The 27,815-nt window shown below is 33.6% G+C and overlaps 2 protein-coding genes and 1 pseudogene across 4 annotated transcripts; 2 read left to right on the forward strand and 1 right to left on the reverse strand.

Moving 5' to 3' along the window:
* Positions 1 to 427: 427 nt before the first annotated feature.
* LOC107169901 (pancreatic triacylglycerol lipase-like) lies at positions 428 to 5,228 on the reverse strand. The gene is made up of 10 exons (XM_015519847.2): positions 4,983 to 5,228; positions 4,768 to 4,890; positions 3,947 to 4,215; positions 3,562 to 3,802; positions 2,722 to 2,952; positions 2,077 to 2,247; positions 1,358 to 1,450; positions 1,167 to 1,281; positions 823 to 1,023; positions 428 to 727 (listed from the first exon to the last, which is right to left on the reverse strand). Exons 1-10 carry the CDS (start codon positions 5,080 to 5,082, stop codon positions 631 to 633), a joined length of 1,641 nt encoding a protein of 546 aa, XP_015375333.2. The 5' UTR covers positions 5,083 to 5,228; the 3' UTR covers positions 428 to 630.
* LOC107169902 (sorting nexin-7-like) lies at positions 4,380 to 27,723 on the forward strand. Of its 3 annotated transcripts, none has more exons than XM_015519848.2 (10): positions 4,477 to 4,596; positions 25,537 to 25,659; positions 25,744 to 25,881; positions 25,933 to 26,043; positions 26,099 to 26,263; positions 26,396 to 26,591; positions 26,687 to 26,850; positions 26,909 to 27,034; positions 27,091 to 27,339; positions 27,399 to 27,723. In XM_015519848.2, exons 1-10 carry the CDS (start codon positions 4,564 to 4,566, stop codon positions 27,444 to 27,446), a joined length of 1,353 nt encoding a protein of 450 aa, XP_015375334.1. In that variant the 5' UTR covers positions 4,477 to 4,563; the 3' UTR covers positions 27,447 to 27,723. The 3 variants fall into 3 exon arrangements, with proteins under 3 accessions (XP_089081783.1, XP_015375334.1, XP_015375335.1); XM_015519849.2 differs by lacking the exon at positions 4,477 to 4,596 and adding an exon at positions 25,321 to 25,471; XM_089225657.1 differs by lacking the exons at positions 25,537 to 25,659; positions 25,744 to 25,881; positions 25,933 to 26,043; ... (4 more) ...; positions 27,091 to 27,339; positions 27,399 to 27,723 and adding an exon at positions 10,837 to 12,887 and having other exon boundaries at positions 4,380 to 4,596.
* LOC149056025 (uncharacterized) lies at positions 22,281 to 23,357 on the forward strand (annotated as a pseudogene).
* Positions 27,724 to 27,815: the final 92 nt, after the last annotated feature.

Raw genomic sequence — 27,815 nt, forward strand, 5'->3', positions numbered from 1 at the left:
TGCACCCTCCGCAAGTTAGTTTCGAGGGGGTGAGAATATAATGAAATGAAAAATACTAGTCATCAATCGCAGTGTACTATATATATATATATATATATATAATAAAATATATACACAAAAATACAATGCATATATAATAATGTATATCAATATGCCAATACCAATGATTTTCCAACGTGGGTTATAAAATATATGCAACTAATTATATATATTCAATATTTATACATATTATTTATTATAGGTATTATATATATTTCTATTTTCTATCCTTTCTATCCTCTTATTGGTATCGTCAAATACATACCTAACTAGTAGCTATGTATATTATAATTATCAATAATTTTTTGGTTTACCGGATGTTCGAATAATTTAGTTATTTAGCCCACAACAAAAATTGCAAGCTTTTAATGATAAAACAAATGCCATATCAGTTTAATAAATGTATATAATAAACATAATAAAGTGTATAAAATCATTTCTTTTTTAAATTAGAATTAGTTTATAATATAACCATTATATTATACATTGTTAAGTATTATAATATATATGTAACAATATTTCAGTCGTTCGTTAAGTAGATACATCCAATAAATAAAAATAAAAATAATTGACCGTCCTTAGCCATCCCGTCTAACAAGCAGCAAATAATGAAAGTGAATACGTTTGGGCGTATATCGTTGTTCCGTCCACGTGGATTAAATTCAAATTATCTGTACAATTAGACCATCTAAAAAACAAAATAGTTTTATTAATGCATATACAATATAAACGAAATCAGCGAAAACACGAACAATTATCATTCTAAGCACTATAGATACTTACATGTTTCCTTCAGTGTCAAAAATGGATACCTTGTCCACAACCACATTGACATTACTGTTGAGCCCATGCTTTTCGTTTTCAGTTTGATAAGCTAACGATTGGAAGCTTAACTCGACATTTAAATATTTTTGTACAGATTTTTCATATTTAGCAACTGAAAGTCCTTCAGCTAAAAGTCCGCCCGAAATATAATCCGTATATCTGGAAAAATATGAATTCGATTCAGGTAGGTATAATTGGTATAAGTATAACTCTGACGTGAAAAACGGCTGCATTGGTTAATTTCAAAATACAAATCGTCATTCTGATACCAAAATTAAACATAATATGGCAATAATTATTACTTTGTTCGTAGCTTAAAATTTGCCGTATTGTCTCCATCTTCTAACGATATTTGCAAGTAACCTCGAAGTTTAGATGTTTTTGGAGATATTAAAACGGATGCCTTAAGCTGTCGCCCTAGAATGAAATATATATACCATAAACAATTTATTGTTAATACCAAATCGACGAGTCACATCACTTATTCACTTACCGCAAAATGGACTTGAGTCTCTAGTTGTCAAATACAATGGACCGCGGAGTTTCGATTGAGATGCCGCAAAACCCATGGTCACACAATTTGAATCTACGAAAATGTGATTGAAAAATTTTATGAAACAATTATTATATATACTAAACTATACTTTTCGTTATTAGTGTATTAATGTATTTGTATCATCTTATTTAATATTTTGTATTTTGTGTTTGTTAGCTTATATAATATATAGTTATATATGTTTAAACCAATATTTCTTTTGGCACATACTAATTAAATTATAACAATCTAAAATAAAACACAGTGTCAAATACACCAAAATGCGAAAAGAAAATCACATTCACACTTATTAACACGCGTCGCTCGTGAGTAACATACTAATATATTAATGTACGAATAGTTCCTATTAGTATATATAATAATTAATAGTGTTAATACAAATCTCTATTTCGTGAAAGCGAAGAACTGAACATTATTTATTGAACTATCGATGTTTCATAGTAATGGCCTAGTATTTTTTTATTTTTCGGAAAAATATGAATAATTTTCAAAATGGCCAACGAATCATTATAATATAAATAACATATTAAAATATTATCAAGTATAAGAATAAATGAAGGTGCGCTGTGCGTAAATCTTGAAGATGCATATTACATTATATTTGTGGAGATGAATCATATTATAATATATATTAAAATTTATAATAGGTTAGGTACCTGTGCAATTTGTGGGGAAACACTCGCCCCTTTGAAACATTGACCATCCAGCAGGGCATGGAAATGTGGTAAACTGACATGCATTAGGATCTGATACAGCTTTGAGACTTTCTAAGAAGAACTGTAACGCCCGAAGATGATTACATACCACGCTTGAGTTCATCGTTCCCTCTATTATACACACACACACACACACACACACACACACATATATATATATATATATATATATATATATATATATATATATATATAATTATATATATTTACTCGTATATATACATTAGCATAACACTTAAACAGTAAATAATATTTGCAGGATATCCTGAATATCCTTTGTCACTTTACTCTTATTATTAAGCAATTTAAAATGCTTATAATATAGACAAAAAATAAGTGTTTCAATGTTCAATAGATAATATTTCATTCGTATAAATAAATAAGTCAAAATATTCATAAAAATAATCATGTTTAGAGTAGAAAATGTTTTTTTAAAAAAACTGCATCTAGACATTCGAATAAAAACAACGTGCTTGCTAAAAATGCACCACGCTTATTGACGCATGAACCGGAATCGCGTTATTCGATATATATATAGTACATAATATGTGACCTATATAGTATTATATATCTTATACCACTTACCGAACCGGCTTAAGATTACCGAACCGCGGACTTGTTCACAGCCTGGCTGGTCGAGACCGCCGTTCGGGAAGTAGTCGACGTCACCAATCGGGTTGAACAGGCCGAACCCCTCGGACCATATCCTGGCGCCGTCTGTGTGCACTATGTCAACGAACGCAGCGTCGTCTGAACTCAGTGACGGCAGCGAGGCCGACAACATTTGTCTGAACAGCGGGGACGCGGGATCCAGACCTGTACCAGATCACAAAATATTACTAAACGTATACATATACAACCAGTGGCGTATTTTGGGTGATTTCTCGGGGGGTGTCAACATTTATTGAACCTCGCAAACAAAATTTTTTGTTTTATTTACTAATGTTAAAATATATTGAATTAATTTTTTAACAAATTAATATGTTAGGAATTGACAAGAAGTTTTACATTTGATAAAAATAGTATACTATAAAATAAGTGATAACACTAATGTCCAATATATTAGGACTTTTTTTTAAATGTCGGGGGGTGTCAAGACATGGAGGACACCCCCCCAAAATACGACACTGCATATAACGAACGCACCAAATCGCCCGCAAGCTGATTTATTATATGCAAGATTTTCAAGAAGGAAAATTCGATGAGTATCGAAACGTATAGTTATAAATTATAAGTTATAATATAGTCGTGTCCGAGTCCGAGTCCGATACGAGTCGGTGTAAGTTTCGTTGCTATGTCACTCGTTGTGTAACTTATTGAACGCTAAGTATAATTATTAAATCCATACATTTCGATACACTCCAATTCGTCCCTCAAAAATCTCAATATAATACCAACTGGACATACTGGAGACCCCATGCTCACCTGTAATTCTGCCGACGCGTATGTCGATCAGTTTCAACGCCTTTCCCGCGAAACCCGCCACGTGGGCCCCGAGGCTGAACCCGATCATGTGAATTTTTGCCGGGTCGCTGTTCAGCGCCACCATATCCGATATCAATATCGCCAGCTGACGTCCGATCAACTGGGTGTTGGCGGCCGCTAGTGCGTAACCCGGCCCGGCGGCTCCCTTTTCCCAGTCCACGAAAATCACATTAGCGTCTTCCTGTAGCAGTGCAACCGGTTTAGATGAAAAAGGTAGACATTGCGTTTAATTCTTATGAAAAAATCACTGATCTATAGCCACGCCGTGCGCCCAAGTTTATAAATATAGTATATAATATAATAGTATGTATGTCTACAGACTGACCAGGTCCAGGAGCGCGTTGCCTAGAAGTTTTGCCACCTTGTCGTGTCCGCTGCCTTTGAATCCGTGGATGATGATTTTCGTCGGTAGCTCAGGCCTGAAGTTAGAGTTGTTCATCGAAACGTGCTGATCGCCATACGTGACCAAAATCAGATTGCTACGATTCTGTCGGGTCATAACCAGAAATTTCGTATCCACCGTATCCGGCGACTGAGGCGATTTCATGAGTGGCGAATAATTGGTCCGGGGTATAGGGAAGCATCCCACCATGTCTGCAACATTGTTGTTGACGTATGGTTGTTGAAAAATAAAAAACAGCAAAAATAAAAATCCCATCGGCGGGTCTTATAATATGTGATGTATATAGAGTGCGACATTTTGTAATATATGCGTTGCACGTATCGTCAGTCGTTCGTACGAGATGAATAATAATTCGGCCATGTTGCAGTTATTTTAAGGCGGCAAGTTAATAGTGCTTTTTCTCGTCAAGTCGTCACAAAAGTTTACGAACAGTGCACGCTTGTCGTTGTATACGTTATACGAATATTCATGTTTCGCGGCAGTGTATTTTTTGCGAATGCCGTTGTTCAAGTCTTAAATTTTTGTCGTTTTAGTAAAAAATGATCGTCGGTTCTTGTGTTACAATGTCAGACGTAAGTTGCTTTATAATTTAAATTTACATCAGTCGCAGTTTAGGTGTATAATACACAAACATTTTACAAAATATATGCCTAATAGATAGATATTATAAGTATGAAATATCATATATGGTTAACCAAACCAAACATTTATAATGGTATTTACAATATTCATGTACATCTTACCGTAACAAATTTGTTTTGAAGTTCTCGACTTTTTCCTCTCTTGTCTTCTAGACAAATGGTCTCTAACCAATTGCATCGCACGCTTACCCAATATATTTGACGGCCAAAAATCATAATTAGAAACTAATTAACACGTTTTATTAAAAAAATATATGAAAATTCAATCGACACAAAAATTAATAAAAACAAATCGATGGATGAGTTTTGACGTTTACCTTCAGACTCTGCTTTAATAATTAGACCCACATGGTTTATAATCAAATATGTTGTGATGGATATGGTAAAAATAGTTCTGGTATAAAGTTTGGTATGCATGTTATGGTTTATAATATAATATAACTGATATGTTTATGAGCTTCGATGTTCTAAAGGAGCGGATCTCACATGACTGTTTAAAAAATCAAGACTGATAAAACTACAACGTTAAGAGTTCACTGGATTATATAACACTATAGTATCAAGTGTGTTAACTATTATATTATTATTGTTCCTTGTTATTATATACATGTTTTTTTTTAAATTTTACTTTCACTCTGTTGAAGGTAAACTCTATGATATTATACTAAAGAGATAGGTATTAGGTAGGAAGGTAGGTTCCTACCTTTACAGTTACAAAGAATTTACACGCTGACAGCTGGTTATGTACCAGATTATGATATACATGCACGCATGTATAAATTACACTAAGTACATGTTTTTTGATTTTCAAGAAGGATTTTTATAAAAAAAATACTCATACTATTGTACTGTAGGTACTAAAGGTAATATACTGATATAATATCATAAATTCGTAACAGTAGACCGTTAAAAAATAATATTTCTATATATTCTATCGAGGTTATAGGTATATCGTATATACGCGTGACATTAACTCCAACATATAGCAATTTTAATGACGTGCAGCAATAACATTTGAACATATGTAAAACATTTTTTTTTAAATAAATTAAACTTAATTGAAAATTTAAAAAAAATGTAATTATGTTTATAATATATTGGTTAAAATCAGTATTAAAATTTAAAAATTTACATCTATATGAGTTATATGACACTATCTACAATATTATATTGAATACCTAAATTAAAGTTACAATAAATATAGATTTGCCTAAATGTTAAAAAAAAAATATTAGGCATTCAAATAGTAAGTGATTTTTCTTTTAACCATAAGACGTATAGTTTGTGATCTATCAAGTTTTATAAACATTTCTCAACAGTTATATTTACCTACCTTTATTTCGTTTTCGTAGTACCTAATACCTATGCGTGAGGGTTCCTACTCCTCCGATACCGTATCGAAGCATGGTGGTCGGTGGAAGCATTTAAACCGGTTAATAATAACAAATACATATTTATCCAATTTTTAATATTGTTGTGCAATAAGCTTATATCAAACTCGATATTCGAATATCATATACTTTATAAACTTATAGTAATTGTTTTTGTTTTTTTAGTGCATTTTTTATATGACTGTCTTAATTATTTCTATAAACCTTTATAATTAATACAAAATAGTTATAATAATTAATAATACATTTTATCTATTCAAATGTGGTGAATCATTTATAATAAATTAGTATGAGATCACCTTCCCGTAGTAGATTACTTGCTACATGAATGCCTTAGAAATAATAAATCGATATGGAATATGAAAGAAGTTATTAGACTACATAAAGTTATGACTTTATTTTTGATACCTATTGACCTTTAAAATACTAAAAATGTATGCTCGACGCTTTAATATATCTTAATCATCTTCTATTCTTGCACGTACAGTTATACATCATCAATAAACATAGAGGTTAAACCTTAGATGTTTAGATTTTATTGCTTGTATAAAATTAAGAAGTAACAATGACATTGACAGTATTACTTCTTACCAATACTAAATATGTAAGAGTATACTATATGTAAAAGTATTATAGCAGCTAGCTGGTACTATTATTCATTGAATGCTCTAAATATGTGAAAATGGTATGTATAAGCTAGGCGTATTTACTTTTCATTATTATGCATTGTAGTCTATAATATACCGTGTAAAGCGTAAGAAATATCCACTAACCAGTCATGTGTCTAAGTCAATCTTCATTTATAAGTATTTCAACATGAAATACATATAGTTAGATACCTCATATTATTTAAAAATATTATGTACGTTAGTACGTAATTAAATATTTAAATATCTGCATAGCTATAATATATTACACTTATGTGTCTTGAATAGTTAATTTTTAAATTAAATTTTAAACTTAAGTTTTGAAAAACTTTTGTAAATGTGCTATTCAAAATATTATATTGCATATTTATACTATTAGATATTCTTTCTGATATTAATCGATAGTTAATTCAAAATATGGTTGTCATTTAATATATTTATTCGATGAATGATTAGGGAGATGGTAAACTGCGGCAAAATTAACCTTTTTCTAAAAGTCGATATGTAAACTACGGCAAAAAAAAATTAAGATTATACAATCTGCGGCAAAACCGATAGATACATTATACAAACTGCGGCAATTTATTTTATATACCTATGTATATACCTACCATATACGTATATCGTTTAATTTGTCTTGCGTACAAATTGGTAAGGTAAATCCAAATGTATTTTTAAGATTTAACGAAACATATCGGTAATATCGGTTCCTTTACATTTGATAATACTAGTGGTTTAGAAAATTACAAAATTTGGGTCTATCTAAACTTTACATTGAAGAAGACACAGATGAAGGAAAATTTTTAAATTATATTTTTGGTCTCCCGTTCCTTGACCCTGACGAAGTCGAAGATTCGTTTGTTTTTGATTTAATTGCAGATATGCCATCTAATAATAAAACAGTACAATTTTGCGATTATTTAACAGAAACTTATATGCAAGACTTATTCCCTCCTTCTTTGTGGGCATTAAAAGAAGAAGTTATAACAAATAATGTATGTGAATCTTTCCATTCAAAATTTAATGCGTATTTTTATCATCATCATCCATCACTATATAAATTTATAGATGCTTTACAGGATGTTCAAGTTGACACATATATAAAAATTAGAAGTGTAAAAGAAGGGGTAATACAAAAAAGAAATAAAGCGAAAACGCAAAAATACAAATTTATTAATGAACAGCGAAAAATGAAAGAAGATGGACGAATTTCAAGATATGAATTTTTGAAAAAATGTATGTTTTAAGAACAAACGACAAAATGTTAATTAGGTACCTATTGTATTATTATTTTTTTTTTTTAATTTTTTTTTGTTTTTTTTTTTGATTATAAGAGCCCTATACGATCTTTTAAATATTTTTTAATAATATTAATAATATTTTTCAATTTTTTTTTTTTTTTTTGATTATAATATGATCATTAAGATCTCTTAAAATAATTTTTAATAATAATAATAATAATTTTCAATTTTGAAAATTGGTTTTTCTATATTTTTACGCCTAATACTCTAATAGTCTCTAGATAAATAAATGTCATAACTCATATTATACACGATATTTATATAATTTAGTATATATAGAAGGTATATAAAATTAATTGCCGCAGTTTGTATAATGTATCTTATCGGTTTTGCCGCAAATTGTATAATCTTAATTTTTTTTTTGCCGCAGTTTACATATCGACTTTTAGAAAAAGGTTAATTTTGCCGCAGTTTACATACAGCCAATGATTAAGTCGGTAGGCAGTAAATTAATCTTAATAACTATAATAGACAATATAGGAAGTGTATCAATGTTTATCGAGGCGTACAATAGTCCTCTCAGAATAGCAAAATTTACTATAATATAATATGTTTATTTACGAGAAAATAATAGTATTATATGTATAATATATAGAATTATGTAATATCTAATATCTAATATATATTTTTTTTAATTTCCTTTGTAAAATATTTAAAAATATGGCATTTCCTCTACTTCCTAGCTGATCTATAAAAAACACACTTGAGAAAATAAATAAAAGAAAAAATATGTACTCGTCACTCTCAAAATGTTCTGTAAACCAACGCTGCTTGTATTTAGATAGTGTCCTTACCATTGTAAACAACCACTCACCCTTAAACATAAAGCCTATAGGTTATAGGTATATAAAAAATAAAAATAATAATAATAATAAAGGAATATTGTATACACGTTGGTGGATATATGTATAATAATTTGGTATATTGTTTCTATTGTTTCGGATTTGTACTGAGTATAATAGGGGATTGAAAGGAATTGTGACGTATGGTTTTTTTTTACCTAATTTGACGCCACCAATGCCTATAACTTTTTGGTATTTTAAGAACGACCATATCACGTAAACATATTGAGCTGTTTAATTGTTTATATTCCTGTCCCAGCTACATAAAAAGAATAAACTGAATTTTAAGTCAAATTTGGGTGCTGTAAGATGGCCACGAAACATGGCAGTATATAATGTATATTAATTATTAATACATTGTAGCTTGATAATTACATGTCTTGTTGTGAAATCATATATATACACATGTGTGTGTGTGTGTGTTTGGCGTGTGCGTGTGTCACTATGTACTCAAAAGACAATAACTCATAGTATACATAAATGGTAAATATATGTAATATTTTTATACATATATATAATATGCAGGATATTACACATACTAAAATTTTACGGATACGTGTAGATATATATATATATATATATATATATTTAGAATTTAGATGTTCTATATAATTATCTATGTACATATTGTTGTTCACGCCACATAATATAATGCCGTTTTTGGAACAGCATGAATAATTATTACAATAGTTATCCATATTTTCTAAAATAAAAAAATGCATTGATTTTCAACCATAACATCGAAATATTATATACATATTTAATCTGAAAATAGGTGAAAAAAAGGTAGGCTACTCTGTTGTTAAGTAAGCGTCAAGTAATAAATTACTGTAATAAATTTATTAAATACTTAAATTTGAATTTAGAGGTAAATTATTTTATACGAAAAATGATTATTAGCGACAATAATGGTCTGTTAGCCTATATATTACTAAGTAGATATATTTTTTAATATTATTGCTTGATTTAAAATAATTTATTTTACTATTACAGTAGATTGAATTATTTTTTGACCAAAATGATGTTATTGTGTGATATAAATTAAATTAATATTAACTTTAAAAGTTACAAAGAACCCATGAAAAATTTGTTTAGATTACAAAAACCTGATTAAAATTGTTATTAATTATTTTTTATTTAATCTCGGTGTATTTGAACAAAGATTTTAAATAGGTATAAACTTGTATAAGAAACCAAGTAAACATTACATGATAGTAGGTTATTTAATTGACTCTATCGTATATAATTTCCTAAAACATTACAGCTTGTATGCAAAAATAATGGGGATTGTCGTACAATGCTTTTTTAACAAAATATTTAGGAAAAAAAATTAGGTTACACATAAGGACTAACATAATATACGACCCAGTTGAAAAAATTAAAAAAAAAACTCAACTTAATTAACATTTTTCAATTTTTTCCATATTATTATAACTTAAAACTTTTAGAGTTAAATAGATATAATTTTTGTTAAAACAATGTATTAACTTATAGCTTAGCATTAGCATTCTTAACGTTGACTTAATTTAACGATCTTAAGTTAATTGTTTTCTTACATTATAATATTTCATGCTATCAATGATATGCTATATAATATAGCCTATATCATGACAATTGACAAATATATTATAATATATCTAAAAATGGTCATTTAGAGGTAAGTATTTAAAATAATAAAATTATATAAGTAGGTATTTTACGGGTGCCTACAATAATAATTATAAGTCTACCTGCTGTAACACCAACAAAAATAATTAATTAATTTTGTTAAATACTTAACATTATTTTTAGTTTCTGATTGATATAATAATTTCAAGCTTTCAATTAATGTAGTGCGTTGTTAATTGTTATTCTATACATGTATAATAGAACTACAGTAGTTGTAATTGCATCATCATGATAAATTTCTAATTAGGGCAGAAATGATTCCATATAATCTCCTACAGTGCGTTGTTCTAATTAATTTTATAATAAATAAATAATCTTATAGACATATATAGGCAGTCGAGCCGTGCATGCCGATCAGTACGGACGTACATCGCAGCAGGTCGCTCCGTATCGCAGCTAACCCTGCCCCCGTGCGTGCTCTCGCATCTCAGACACGCCCACCAGCCAACCAGACGAGTCACGTGCTTGTAAAAGCTTACCACGCCCATCGGTAGCCGTAACGATCACGTGCAGACAAGCCACGCCCACTGGCCAACCGTAGCAACTCACGTGCGCCTAGACACACCCGTGACCAACCGCAACGGGTCACGTGCGCTAGGCCCACCTAGAAGTCAACCGTAGCGTCCCTCAACCACGCAAGCGCAGAATCGCCTCTTCGGGACCCTATATAACCCAGTGCGCCGCGCTCTGAACGCTCAGTCTCACAGAAAGCCGGATCGGAGCATCAACTGGAAGAGAAGTCAACTACCACACCAGGCACCCGGGGCTCGGCCCCTGGTGACAACATGTCAGACCATAGTAGTCAAATGGACCAGACCCACCAGTCGCACGCGTCGACCAGCAGCCGATCAGTCCTGACCCATGCGGAAGCTTCTGAAAAGTCCTCCGCTACCAGTGACGGACCGACCGTCAAGAAACTTAAGGTGGCAGATCCCCTCCAGGACAGCCCCGGACTGACTCTGAATTCCAGCGGACACGATTGGAATGCCAATTTGAGGGAGAAGCTTAACAAAGCGAGGTCCATCATCATAGGTGTTGCATCCAGCGCTAAGGCAGTGATGGATAGAAACGTCGACGAGGTGCTGCGCGCCCACCTTGAGCTTCTTCTGACCCGTACCGCAGACGCTTTCACAGCAGTTGACTCGCTTCTCGAGAAGAATGGCAACGTCGTGGGCTTGCCAAGACACGACCCACCTTCGGTCGGCATCTCCAGCGGGAAGACCACGTCCGATGCCTCCACAGATATGGAACTTACCCCAGGGTTTTGGGACAGCCAGGCCTCGAGAACGGCCGCCGCCAGCCGACGTAAGCGGACTTCGAAGGCCCCAACCACCCAGTTCTCACCAGAGACCGAGGCTGACACTGCCATGGAAACAGACGCTGAAGATTGGTCGAAGGTCGTCAGAAGGCGCTCCAAACAAGCGAAAACCACAACGACTGCGGCAGACCTAATCCCCGCCGCCCGCCGCTCGCAGCCGTCGGGGTTTTCAAAAAAGGCACCAGCTATTCTCGTTAGGAACGCTGAAGGTAAGACTTACCGGGACACGATCCTGGCGGTCCGCAACTGTGGCTTATCCAGAGAAGACATCGGGACAAACGTCACAATGAGGCAGACGCGTGACGGATGTCTCCTCCTTGAATTCCCGAAAGGCGCGAATTCCGCCTTTGCCGCGAAAAACATCGTTTCGGCCATGTCATCCAGGCTCGGTAACTCCGTCGGTAAGGTACAGCAGCTCGGACTACAGGTAGAGGTGGAAGTCCTTGATATCGATGCAACCGCCACAGCTCAAGAGGTGCTAGAGGCCCTCCGCGACGCCATCCCCGGGCAGGACGACGCAGCGGTGAAAGTTGACAGGGAGGTCATCTGCGACGTCAGGATATGGGGTACCCGTTCGGGTCAACAGATTGCCACGGCCAAGATGCCTAAGCACTTGGCCGTCCTCATCACCAGGGTCCCGATCGGGTGGACCATGTGCCGCGTACGCGCAAGGACCCTCCCTCCGGAGAGGTGTTTCCGATGCCACGCGTTCGGCCACAATGCCAGGGACTGCAAGGCAGCCGACAGAACCGGTGCCTGCTGGAGGTGCGGGGCTAAGGGACATGCTATGAAGGATTGCGTGGAAGCAGACGATCGGTGCGTGGCATGTGAGTCCGCCGGGCTCCCGAAAATTCCCCACAAGCCAGGTTCGGGCGCATGTGCCGCCAGAAAACAGTCGGCAGCAGGTAAAACCGGCCACAATGTATAGACTTCTTCAAATCAACCTGAACGCGAGCTGGGCAGCGGAACAACTCATGGTTCAGACGGCGGACGAAGAGGAAGCAGATTTCCTTATTATCTCCGAGCCTGCGACCCATCACGGCCGGGAAGACAGTTGGTGCTTCAGCCACGACCAAAAGGCCGCCGTGGGCACATCACGCCATACCGAGCTCAGTTACGACAATCGGGGCTCCGGAAACGGCTTCGCCTGGATGTCGTTCAGGGATCTGACCATCTTCAGCTGCTACCTGCGCCCCAGTCTTACGTTTCAAGAGTTCATCACCTCTTTGAGTGATATCGATGATGCAATCAGAGCCAGGGGTAACGTCTCCATCATACTGGCAGGGGATTTCAACGCTTGGCACGTCGAATGGGGCTCCAGAGCCAGCAACCCAAGAGGCCGGGCGCTCTCTGACCTCGCCTCCAGCCTAGGACTTATTCTTGCAAACTCTGGTACCGCCCCCACGTTCAGACGTGGAGCAGCTACCTCCATCATAGATATCACATTCTATAGGGGCGTAGCACTCAGGGATTGGAGGGTATCCGAGGCTGAATCGCTGAGCGATCATAACTACGTCCTTTTCAACATAGTCAATCCCGCCCAGGCCCCGGCACCACCGGAACCTTTTCCCGGCGCCAACCGTGGATGGACAGTGAAAAAGCTCGACGGAGACGCCCTGAGTCTCCACCTGGCTTCCACGCTCTTGGAACCTCCTGCAGGGCCACCAAGCGTGGTGAAGGCTCTCACGTCGGCTGACCAACTGGAAGACTTTCTACTCAGCGCCTGCGATGCCTGTATGCCGAGAACAAGACCCGGTCCCCCAGGCAGACGTCCAGTGTACTGGTGGAACGAGGCTATCGCCGAGCTACGCAGGTCGTCGCTGGCGCTTCGTAGACAATATCAAGCGTGTCTCAGGCGGGCCAACCACCCGGGCATACAAGATGCCAGATTTCGCTATTCCACAGCCAAGAGGAATCTCAGGATAGCAATACGTGAAGCCAAGACCAAGTCCTGGGCCGATCTCTGCTCTCAGGTGGACACGGATCCCTGGGGAAGACCGTATAGGCTTGTCATGAAAAAGTTTGGCATCCGAAACCCGGCAGCGGACTCCAGAGGCAGAGAAGCCCTAATTGCAGACTCCCTGTTCCCTGCGGCCCCCGTCACCGACTGGAACTTGGCACCATCGGCTGCCGTAAATAACTTATTCCAGGCATTAAACTCGGATCGCAATGTACCGGAGTTCCAGAGAATTGTGCCCGAGTTCACCATTGACGAACTACGAGGGGCAACTCGTAGGCTCTCTCCAGGGAAGGCTCCCGGACCTTCGGGTGTCCCGAACGAGGTCCTCAGGGCCCTCGCCACCACTCAGACTCAAGCAGTGCTGAACTCGATGAACGACTGCCTAAGCGCTCTAGTGTTTCCGCCACGTTGGAAAAGGGCCCGCCTAGTGCTAATCAGGAAAGGCGCGGACAAGCCCCCTGACGCCCCATCAAGCTACAGGCCAATCTGTATGTTGGATACGACGGGCAAGCTCCTCGAGCGGCTGTTGCTCCAACGCCTGGAGAAGCACCTCGACGAGCATGGAGGCAGCAGGAGAGCGCCCAACCAGTTCGGATTCCGCAAGGGCATCAGCACCGAGTCAGCAGTTGCCAATGTCCTGAGCCTCGCTGCTCAGGCAGCCGCCACCCCGGTCAAAAAGAGTTTGTGCATTCTGGTGACTCTTGATGTTAAGAATGCCTTTAACTCCTTGAGGTGGCCAGTAATCGACGCTGCTCTTAGAGGCATTCAAACGCCTGAATACCTGGTGGAGATGTTCAGGTCATGGCTCTCCGACAGGGTGTTGTTAACCGGGGCAGAGAGGATCTCCAGGCCAGTCACGTGCGGGGTTCCACAGGGATCTGTTCTTGGACCGGCTCTGTGGAATGTCGCATATGACGCTCTACTGAAAATGGACGTGCCTCCCGGGGTACAGCTCATAGGCTTCGCCGACGATCTGGCCGTCGTAGGAACGGCTTATACGGGCCAGTTGCTAGAGGATCTTGTCAACCCCACCCTGCAGAGAATTGACGATTGGATGACGAACCACGGCCTGGAGTTGGCCCACCAAAAAACGGAAGCCGTCATCCTGTCCAGGAGACGCGCGTACAACCCTCCGAGGCTATCAATCGGAGGACACCCGATAGCCCTGTTCGACAGGATCAGATACCTTGGGGTGATTCTGGATAAGAGGCTCACCTTTGCGGCTCACGTGGACGTCGTGGCCAAAAAAGCCGCACGCACGGCAGCTGCGCTGGCAAGGCTCATGCCCAATATCGGTGGCCCATGCCAATGGAAGAGAAAGCTGCTCAGCTCTGTGGTCGACAGTCAGTTGCTCTATGCCGCCCCTGTCTGGATTAGCAGGGTGGCCGCGGTAGCCAGGACCAAAACAAACCTGATTCGTCCACAGAGATCATCGGCGCTAAGAACCATTCGAGCATACCGCACCGTCTCCGACGAGGCCTCCTTGGTCCTGGCCTCCACGGTTCCTGCGGACCTACTCGGCCTGGAACGGGCCAGGATCCGGTCCCGACTCCTTGCTGACATTACACCTGGCGACTCGCGGCCATCAAAGCAGTCCGTAAAAAGAGAGGAAAGATCCCACACCGTAGAGGAGTGGCAACGGAGATGGGAAGCAACCAGTAAAGCGTCTTGGACCCGATCCTGCATCCCATCCATCAGACGTTGGCTGGAAAGAACGGTCCCACTAGTGCCACTGACGTTCCACATGTCACAGGCACTAACGGGACACGGCTGTTTCCAGTCATATCTCTACAGGAGAGCCAGGGCCGCCAGTCCGATGTGCCTACAGTGCAGGGGCGGAGAGGACACGGTGGAACATACTCTGCTTGAGTGCTACTACTGGAACGTCCTCCGTGATCCTTTGTCCATTCACCTGGGGCACAGACTGCGTACAGCCGACATACAGGATATAATTTGCGGGCCGCCATTTGACCAGCTTCCAGCAGACCCAGATGAAAAGTTGAATATACTAAGGTACGCGGAGGAGTCCTTTCGGCTGTTCTATGGAATGGTCGAACGCATCTTCTCACGCAAAGAAGAAGAGGAGCGAGTCCGCCAGGCTGTGGAGGTGCGGCGATAAGAAATGTTGTTGCAAAAATGTTGTTATAAAAATTGTTGTTGTTAAAATTGTTGTTGTAAAAATTGTTGTTGTAAAAATTGTTGTTGTAAAAATTGTTATTGTAAAAATTGTTGTTGTAAAAATTGTTGTTGTAAATATTGTTGATGTAAAAAGATTGTTGTAATATTAGCGAGTGGGGGATTGTCCCACCACTAATAATTGTCGTTGTTATTGTTATCAATAAACGATGGGAGTCAGAGGAGAAGTAATGCTAACGCGGTTCCTTCTCTGGCTCTTGATACAAAAAGGAAAAAAAAAAAAAAAAAAAAAATAGACATATATAGATTGATACAACTATGTCATATACATTGAAATTTATTGGATTCGTCTTTATTAATTTCGTAGCATTTCTCCAGAAAATAATATAAAAATACTTTTAATTGAGATACTCTTTCGGATGCACCTGATCATGGCTATAGCACACGGGGCGAGCAGGGACAAGACTGGACATTTTTTATTTTTGGAAATTTCTTTTTAAAAGCATAGTTTTTAGCTGCAGTATTATAAAATATTAAACCATTGCAGATTACTGATCTCTTCGATATAGAATATATATATAATATTTATTATAGCTTCTTCAGCTATAGTTATAAATTTGTAAGAATATTGTATTTCTAAATCCGCTTCTCAGCTTGTGATTGCTAGAACCTACAGTAACCTTGTCAAGTCTTTGTGTTTTCTATTAAGTTAATTTTTTTAACTAGGTTAATTTAGGTAATTGTCTTAAATATCTGGATTTCTGACAAAAAATAATCATTGTCACTTCTCACTGTACAGTATTTTAAATCAATATGTAATAAGTATATTATATATACAAATAAAATCTATAGGTACTAAATTAAAAAACAAAAAACAATATTTAAATATTTTACATTTAAATAATTTTACTTTCAAAAATAATTTTAGATTCTGAGTTTTTTTTGTGTTTGTGTCTGTATACACGATAAGTTGTCGAAATAATGCTTCAATTTTCAAGTTCAGTAGCTTTCCCGGTTAGAAAATGAATCTAGTTGGTGCGTTGGGATGACCAAATTTTGAAATTTTCAAGTTTTCAAAAACACCGGTAAAACCAAAAAAAAAAAATTAAGAAAAAACGGTAATTTTTACACAAAATCAATTTTAGATATTGGTGTAACTCTAAAACAAAATTTCAAATCTTTTAAAGTTATTTATTTATAAGACATTTAAAATTTTCAAAATTGTTAGTTTATTTTTTTATAAATTACAATGAAATTTTATTCGTTTGGTAAAAAGCTTCAAATTTTAATACAAGTCTCCTAATATATTGTTACGTGTTGGCTAAAAAATATCAAAAATACATAATCACACTTTTTTTAATAATCATTGAAAGTTCAAATTTATACAAAATACGGAAAATTCACGAAAATTTAGTAGAGTTAAAAATTCATAAAAATGTATTTTTTAAATCTAAGATTTGAAAATTCAATACAAGATTCTTCATGAGTTTGTCTAATTTTAACAAATAAAAAAATGTCTACTGGAAAGTCAAATTAAATTTTTAAGTGCATTTGAATTACAACGTTGGATATTCACACAATTTACTCTCTTGTACCGATATCCTTATTTTATTGACTATTGTTATCAAAAAAAATAATAATAATAATAACTGCAGAAACTTGAAATTTAAACCATATTTGTTTAATTTTTTTTTTTATTATTAAAATAAGCCTCGGCAGCGAAGGCCACTGGCTGACGTTTGACAATTAACATTTTATTTTATTGATTCCTACACTTGATAAAATTTTCAAAATATTTCAACAATTTTTAAGTTATTTATAGGCATTTTAATTTTTCCGTTTTTTTAGTTTTTGATTCTACAAATGTCAATACAATTTTATTCATTGGGTCAAATGACTTCAAAATATAATACAAGGTTCTCTATAAGTTGATATAATTGCAGTTGTAAAATATTAAAAATACATAGGCACGTTTTTTTTTTAAACCGTTTAAAGTTCAAATTTTGACAAAATGTATTTAATTGAAAATTTACAAATTGTTTAATTGTTAAAAATATATAAAATGTTTAACTTTAATAGCTATAAGGATTGAAAATTTAAAACAAGGTTTCATGTAAGTAGTTAATTCTGTAACAAAAAAATCTAAAAACTATACTCACAACATTTTTTTTACATAGCTTTTTTAAGTTCAAATTTGGATGAAATTACATATTAAATAAACAGGAATAACAATTTTAGTTAGGTATATTATTGTTGTAATTTAAAAATATTATTCGTAGGTACTTGAAATTTCTAAATTAAACTTAATAAGTAGGTATTCTAATTTGAATAGTTGATGCGTCGTTAATGATTTATATTAATATAATAATATTATAATAAATTGTATATACCTTCTATGAATGACTGAGTGAGTCCGGAGTCGTGTACATAATGAATCTGATTTGATTAATTTGGAATTTATTTTATATAGGTTTTTTTTTAAATAACAACAATATAATTAATATAGTACCTATAACATATCCAGTCTAGGGACTGACAAACCATCTCAACTCAGAATCGTTTTTCGTATACAATGATATTATATCATTGAATTTAAATGTAATGCTATCCATTACAGTAACCCACTATTAACCTACTGTATAGCAAAGCAACATCTACTTACCCGCTTTTTTAAAAACAATTTAACTCGTATCTTAAATCCAGAAACAGTTAGTAACTTATATCTATCTATAAATAAGGTAAAAATAAATACCTACTAACTACATGTAGGTATCTACTATCTAGCATTCTAGCATAATATATATGGCTAAATAAAATTTTATTATAACATGTGATTTTTTTTTCGTTTTTATTTTATTTTTTTAATATACAATTTTTTTTAAACGTTTTCCATCCTCTATTTTTAATATAATATTTTAAAACGTCAAAATATAAATATTATAATCTTATAATTTTCTGTTATTACTGAATAAATATAATGTACATAGGTTATAGGTACAAGAGTCAAGGATATACATTTTAAACTAATGGATTTTTTTTTAGTGAATTAAAATATCTAATTTATATTAGTTATGTCTTCTTATAAGTATTTCACTGAAAGTATTTCTCTGATGTATAATCATTGATTTGTGAACGCACTGTAACAGAAAAAACTTGACAGGTATCTACTTTAACTGCAGTTTGCAGTTTATAGATAATATCATAATTGTTTACTGTTTTGGGTTTTGAAAATTTTGGATGATTTCCAATAACTATCTATCTACCAATAGCCCGCCGCCTTTCTCTCTTATTAATCGTATAAGCACGTATATATATAACCGTACACTCGAAAATTATTTATCTACTCAACGTTCCGTATTTGTAAAAGTTAATTTATCGCATTTACGTAAGTAAACAACATTTACCTAGCCCTGCGTATACCCACATGGCGACATTTTATAATTTTGCGTAAATTTGCATTGAAAATATTGTCAAATTATTTGCTGAAGTGCTTCCAAGTATTTGAAAGACAATATTATATAGATGGTAAATATGTTTTAGGTAATAGTCGTGTTTTCATGTGTGCCATTTAATACGCAACTTATGGCTAGCCGGTCAACCTGGTCAGATCCAGATAGACAGGTATGCTGGACGCTGGTGTATTAATTTTAATTGTGTTAATTTATTACATATTAAACCTATATATTATGTATTGATCCAACAATGATGTATATATATATATATATATGTAGTATCTACCCAATAATACATACTATATATAAATAATATGCATTATATATATTACATCATAAATACATAATATGATCCTTCTGAGTGCAGATTGTTTATGATTAGCAATGTATATTTCCGTGTATTGCCACACATCATAATATAATATATTATATTGTGTATTGCACGTTTAAACTACAATTGTGATATCTGATATCTGATGACTATATTATTATGTCCATTTCACGTAAATAAATATAACAAGCCTAACTACCTAGTAAAAACCTAGTAGTTTATAGCCCGAACATTTATTCCCAGGAAATTAATACTCAAAATACAATATTATTGTTACTTCTCATATTTTTTATATGGGATGGTGGGAGGGTGTTTTAAAAAAAGAAAATTCTGCCCATGATAATATTCATATCAATAATAGTTAAAATTTTTTTTTAGAATTATAATCATAGCAAAAAAAAAAAATAGATTTATTCTTATCAAATGTAATTATTATTCAATGATTTTTTATTTAAAAAGTATATTTATAATTTGATTTTCATATTCTTTGAAATACCATAAAATGTTTACTATATTAACAACAACCTATATAATTCCACAAACCCATACTTGCAAGGCTAACTTAAAAACGTAAACGAATCGACGAATATAATGTTATGCGTCATATCATAGAAAAATAAATGTACATTATATACCTACCGATGCATTTTAAAAATATTTTGACACATATATGTTGAGCTAGTCATCGGTAAAGGAAATTCACAATTATTATTTTGTTTTTGTTTTAAATTAATGTCGATAAAAAAAATTTTCAATCGGTCAAAAAACTTAAAAAGTATAATACAAGTTTCCTCGTAAGATTTGTATAAAATTCTGTATTTTTCAAAGATCGTATAAGTTTCAAATCCTCACGAATAATGTTTTTGAATCACAATAAAATAACAAACATCGATTATATGCTTAATTTAAAATATTTGAATATCAATAATTCGCCAACATTTTGATTTAGAATGTTTAAAAAAAAAATTGTTTAATGCTTTTTAGATAATTTGGTTATTTCGTATACATTTCAAGCATTTTAACACAGAAAAAAAATTTTAATCGAATACAAATATTCATAATAAATAACAAAAAATTGAATCTTAAATGTCTATAATAGTTCAAAAATAGAAGTTTCTGTGATTATTTAGAAAATATTATCATTTATAGAAAATTATATAATAAACATTTGATGAAAATTTCAAGTACCTATACCTATCCATGGTTATTCGCTTTTAAGTTTCAACAATTTGCAAATTTAGAAAATCATTCAATGAAAATTTGTAATAATTGTAAAATTACGATTGAATGTCCAATATTGTGAATATTTGAACTTCAAACGCTTGTATAACATCGATGTCATATTCTGGTTAACTTTTTTTTAATCAAGGTAGTAAACATGTATAAAAGCAATATTCCCATGCCCGTGTTGCGGTAACGATACACTCATCTTTCAATTGAACATCGAGGAATTGTTATAATTATTATTCTCTTCTTTTATACTTATTTATAAATACGTTTTGATTTTATAAAATTATAGAATATATAATTGTTGTAGGTTGGAGCTCGATTATCAATAGCACTCATTAACAACCCACGGTGAATTGGAAAATTGTTTTATTTTGTGTACCTATTTGTAAGGGTGTAATTAATCTTTTATAAGTTATTTATAATACTAGATGACTTTATAGAGTTCTAATTCGTATGTATATAGAAGTGCTTCAAGTGTTTAGGTAACGGGCACAGAACCTCTAAAAAATACATACAATTACAAATATTACTATATTTGTCAAATAGTACTGTTACACCCTGTATATATATATATATATATATATACAGTGTGTTTCACTCAAATGGTAACACAAAATATTTCCGTTCGGTGACCTTGGATTGAATTGGGGTTTTTTCGAGGAGCTATGGAATATTAAAATACACATTTTGTGATCATTTTCGAATTTTTAATTCTTTTATTGTGCGCATGCTCAATAAAACTTACATTTTTTTAAATGGAAACACCTATTTTCAACACCATATTTCGATAGAACTATTTTTTTTAAGCACCTTTGATACACAAACTTTTTTCCTATCTCAAAAATTGACTGAACTACAGCAATCCTAAGTTCAAACAAAAAAATTGTTGCTAAATTTTCAATGTTCTGTATTTTGACATTTTATTATTATTTTTGGTTGGAAGCAAGATAAATGGAGGGGTAGGCGTTTATAGGTTATTTAAATAAAGTTAAACATTTTATTTTTATAATTAAATATAAATTTAATTAATTATTTCAAAATAATTCTAATTGTATTGTGAATCAGATAGCACAAAATAATTGTATTTATAACGTCTTTATCGGCTGACTAGTGAATAACACTATGTAGTTCACTACTACCTACCTTCGTTTATCTTATTAAATGGGTACCTACTACCTACCTATTTTTGATTATTAAGTTATTTCACTGAAAGTTATAAATTCATAATTAAAATTTAATTATTCAAACCAAGAATACGTTCGTATTGGATACATTTGCATTGAATTCTGGTGTTTTTTATTGTTTTATTTTAATATTTCCGCATATTTATAATTTACAAATGGCTAGTTATAGTGAAAAAATGGATATGATATTAATTTTTAATGAATGCCATCGAAATTCTCGCCAAGCTGCACAATTATACGCCGAAAGATATCCCAATAGATATCAACCGGCGCATAATTATTTTTTAAGGCTCGAAAATCAAATCCAAACTTATGGTTCATTTGGAAGTAGAGGTAATCGTCGTCAAATACCACAAGTACAGGCTGAAGTTAACGAAGAAACTGAAACACAAGTATTGGCGTATGTTCAAATTAACCCACGATCATCCATACGTCATATTGGAAATGAAGTTGGAATTAACCCACGCAAGGTACATTCAATTTTAAAAAAATTTAAACTTCGTCCCTATAAACCGGATTTAGTTCACCATCTTCGAGCGGGAGATAGTGAACGTAGATTATTATTTATTGCATGGGTACTGGTAAAAATTGAAGATAATCCTCAATTTTTAAAGTATGTTCTTTGGACCGATGAAAGTAAATTTACCAATAATGGCGTGATAAATAAACAAAATAACCGTTTTTGGGCAAGTAATAATCCACATTGGGCCATTGAAACTAATTTCCAAACAGTGTGGGGAACCAATGTGTGTTGTGGAATATTAGGAGATTCCATAATAGGGCCCTACTTTTATGACGGAACCTTAAATGGAAGAAGATATTTAGATTTTCTCTCTAACCATTTACCAGCAATGTTGGAAAATGTTCCTTTAAATATTAGGGAAAACATGTTTTTTCAACAAGATGGTGCTCCGGCACATAATGTTATTGTTGTTAGACAATACCTTGAAGAGAAGTTTGGAAATAATTGGATGGGAACAAATGGACCGATAGCTTGGCCAGCGCGTTCACCGGATTTGACACCACTTGATTTTTTTCTTTGGGGTCATTTAAAAACTGTAGTTTATGCTGACCCACCAATTAACCTTCGGCATTTAAAACAAAATATCACCGAAGCATGCACAAGACTGACCAAGGAACAAATAACGGCAGCTTCTCTAGATGAAGTCAAGCGCCGCTTATAATCATGTTTACTTAACAACGGGGAAAACTTTGAACAATTTATAAGGTGATTTGTATTATTTGTAATAATATGTTTAAAAATAAGTAATTAAATTTAAACTTAATTATAAAAATAAAATGTTTAACTTTAAAAAAAAAAAAAACTTTATTTAAATAACCTATAAACGCCTGCCCTTCCATTTATCTTGCTTCCAACCAAAAATAATAATAAAATGTCAAAATACAGAACATTGAAAATTTAGCAACAATTTTATTTGTTTAAACTTAGGATTGCTGTAGTTCAGTCAATTTTTGAGATAGGAAAAAAGTTTGTGTATCAAAGTTGCTTAAAAAAAATAGTTCTATCGAAATATGGTGTTGAAATTAGGTGTTTCCTTTTAAAAAAATGTAAGTTTTATTGAGCATGCGCACAATAAAAGAATTAAAAATTCGAAAATGGTCACAAAATGTGTATTTTAGTATTCCATAGCTCCTCGAAAAAACCCCAATTCAATCCAAGGTCACCGAACGGAAATATTTCGTGTTACCATTTGAGTGAAACACACTGTATATATATATATCTCATCAAAATGTCAAAATCCTATTTATTAGTTACGCCAGTTGACCATGTCTATAATCTACGTACCCATACTGGCTAGACCGGATTAAGGGGGGCAGGGGGGGCATGGCCCTGGGCCCATAACTGATATTAAATAATAGTGGGCCCCTGGCGAATAGTACTTTTTTTTATTAAATCAGAAATATTTGGATATAGTAATAAAAGTATATTTTGTAAATCAAAAGAAACATGTACACTGGTATAATATAATATATATTATACAAGATAAAATACAAAGATTTGCAATGATAATATAAACTTAGCAGTATCATACTGCTAAGTATAAAAGTGCAATTAAGATGCGTTTTTGTGGAGACACACCTTCATAAATCATAAAACATGGTGGCAGGCTACACCCATTATTGTCATAATCCATATATTTTTTGGATCATAAAAAATATATTAATAAAATCATTATTCATTAGTGTTGATTTTATACATTTATTTAAACAAAACCGTTTATCGCTATAACTGTAGCTCGTATGTATTTGTATGAATTAACTAGTTCAAGATCAAATGGTAATAACTAATAATATGAAGTAAAATAAAATCAACTACTTTCTAATAAAGATTATTTTTGTAGTGCTATACAGTAATGTAGAATTGGATAAAATCGCGTTAGCGACCCTAATTAGTTGGTAATAAATTCGTTAATTGGTACAATAGGTAACACATTACGAGAGGTTATATAGGCATCTATAATCGACGGGTAAAACTTTCAATAGTTCTGAGACTTATCCTCAGATATATTATAATTTATAACTACACTATTACTGTATAGTGGATTTATCTTTATTGTTATCCCTATTGCCATTGAATATTGGTTAAAAAATTGTAGATATTAATATTATTTATATTTTATTGCCGTTGAATGATGAATATTGCGATGACCAATTTTCTTTTAAAATACTACATACCTACCGTAATATGTCATCGTCTTTATACAGAGACAGTATTATAATAGCTCCGGTAACTGTTAGTTTCGATTATCAGCATCGAGCAATGTTTTATCTAACAGATAATGATAATTAGTATAAATGACAATTAATGTATAATGTTTGTTTACTTGCGAGTTGTTAAATCTAATATACACAGCAGCGGTACAATTATTATACGCAAACACAAGCGCGCCCTCGCACTACGCCCAAGCACTTACCAACAATAATTACAGCAAAAAAATATAAATAAATACCTAGGTACCTATACGATTTTTGATGACATAATATTATGTCTTTGTTATTTTTTATGGGTAATAGGTATATATATTTTTTAGTGTATTGTAATATTTTTTATTTTATATGGTTTTTCGAATCACAGTTCTTACCGAATTTTCGTCGCATGAATGATGAATCGTTTTCAAGTGGGGTTGAGAGTTATCAATAATTAAGTAGATTGATAATGTCGCGTTAATAACACTTTCAAGGTTATGTTTAAATTGCATGTAAATACTTGGGAAAATGTCAAAATGATAATGATAAAACATTTAAACATGTAAAGTCGGACGGTTTTTTTGAAATATACTTACGCTGGCCTCGGGAAGTCTGAACGTCTTATTCATTCATCATTGTTAGCATTGTTATTTTCTCTCCGAAAAACCGAACAATGATTGTAAATAAAAACATAAATTTCAGCTGTCCGATAGCTCCGAACCAGAACAAATGATGACCGATCAGAATTCGGCAGTACTTGAAGTGTCTGTCGAAGAAAAGGGCGCTACTCCACCGCCTCAAACTCTTCTAAGCGATGCTTCTACGGTAAATTTATTTTATGAGATTTTAAGTAAAAATACATTTTATGTTGTACACTGATAGTTATTAATTTGAAACTATGATTTTCAGTTAGTATCGTTTCCAACAAACACCAACGATTTTCAACTCAAATTAGACTTTCGACATGACATTCAAGTACGAGTTGACAATCCACAAAAGATTGTTGAACCATTGGAAACTTACATCACTTATAGAGTATCTACTAAGGTAAAGTTAGCTCTCCCATTGGTTTGAAGTATTTGACCTAGTTTGTTTTAGGCGGATAGAACTGATTATCCACACAAAGAGTATGTTATTCGTCGGCGTTACAATGACTTTGTGTGGCTGAGACAAAACATTGCTGTTGAATATCCTGATCGCATAGTGCCTGTGAGTTTTTTTTTTTTTAAACGTATTTTAGTTTTTACATTGTTTTTATTTACAGCCTTTACCAGCAAAACACACAATTCTTGGTCAGTTAGATAGGTATTCTAAAGAATTTGTCACATGCCGTATGATATTGTTAGAACGTTTTCTGTCACGTTTAGTTTGCCATCCTATTCTCACGGAAGATAAACATCTAAGAGTTTTTTTGACTGCAAATGCTACCGTATGTACACTATATGTATAATATGAAAGAATGATCAAGAAATCTGTTGATTCAATGCTATAAACAATATTCAAAACCGTTGACAGGGTTTATTGTTTTATAAGAAATTTGATTTTATAATCCTTATTTTAGGAGTTCACTACATATAAGAAACGCGGAACAGGACTACTAAGACGTATGTCAAACAGTCTAAATACCATTTCTGTGTCATATAATTCAAGACAGGTAGATTTTGAGTTTGATCCCATTAGAAATCATCTCCATGGCTTATCTGAGAAGTTATCCATGTTAGAAAAAGTAGCTCAGAGAATTCACAAAGAAAGAAAAGGTTTGTCTTGTGTTTTACATTTATAATAAAATATATTTTTAAATATTATATACATTATTATTATTACATACTTTAAACTAATTTCATATTTTTAGAACTGTGTGTGGAATCTCACCAACTTGGAGCAGCATTTATTGAATGGTCATCTAATGAACAATCTGTCTCTGTTGCACTATCCCGTATTGGCCATACCATCACTGCCAATAGTTCTGCTTTACGTCATAATTTAATATCTAATTTCATAAGTGATTGGGCACAGGTAATTAAATATAACTAAAATATTAGTTAACTATATTTATAATAATTTGTTTTGATAGCCACTGAAGGATTATGTTAGCTATATAGAATGTGTTCGTGAAACACTAGGTAAAAGAGATGCACTGCAAATACAGTATGAACAGTCTCTTATGGATTTGGAGAAGAAAAAGGCCGACAAAGATAGGGTATATTGTGTTTTATATATTTTAGTAAATGATTATAACTCTGAACTATATATTAGGTAACTAATGATGAAAAGTCATTAATGTCATTCTGGACGAAATCAGAAATAGACAAAGAGGAAAAAATAGAAAAAATGAGTCAAGTTATCCCAAAATTAGTTTCAGCTGTAGAAGCTAATCAAGAACGATTGGATGTCTGTAGTGATGTGTTTAGGCAAGAATATGGTTTATGGAAGTGCCAAAAAAAAGCAGACTTTAAAAGCATGCTAACTGCCTTAGCCGAAAGCCATATACAGTATTATCAACATGTTAGTATTAGCACAACCTAGAATTGTTATTTTATTGTTACTAATAAATTTTGTTTCAGTGTGCTGCGTCTTGGGATTTAGTCTTCAAACGCATGGCATCGGAATAATATACTGAGCTTAATATTCTAGTAAACCACAAAAATAAAACATATACAAGGTATATTTTCTTATTTTGTGATAAAATTGATTAAACATTTTCCCCAGAAAAAAAATTATATTATTATTATCGGTCCAATGTAAAAATTTTAATTTATTAGGAATTATAATATATATTATTTTGTTGTTTTACTCATTTTATTAAACATAATCATTCCATGTCTTTTAAATTATTCACTTTACCAAACTATAATATAAATATATTTTTATTGTTTATTGTCATTATTAGATATAGTTTATTCTTTCTGCGCAGTCTTGATTTTTCCTAGCGTAGCCTTGTTTTCTTCAAATTTTAAGTCATATCAAATTTCTGATGCAGT

This window comes from Diuraphis noxia, unplaced genomic scaffold, assembly GCF_037042655.1.
Source record: "Diuraphis noxia isolate RWA-SAM2 unplaced genomic scaffold, SU_Dnox_SAM2 contig0004, whole genome shotgun sequence".
In the NCBI taxonomy this organism is placed as follows: domain Eukaryota; kingdom Metazoa; phylum Arthropoda; class Insecta; order Hemiptera; family Aphididae; genus Diuraphis; species Diuraphis noxia.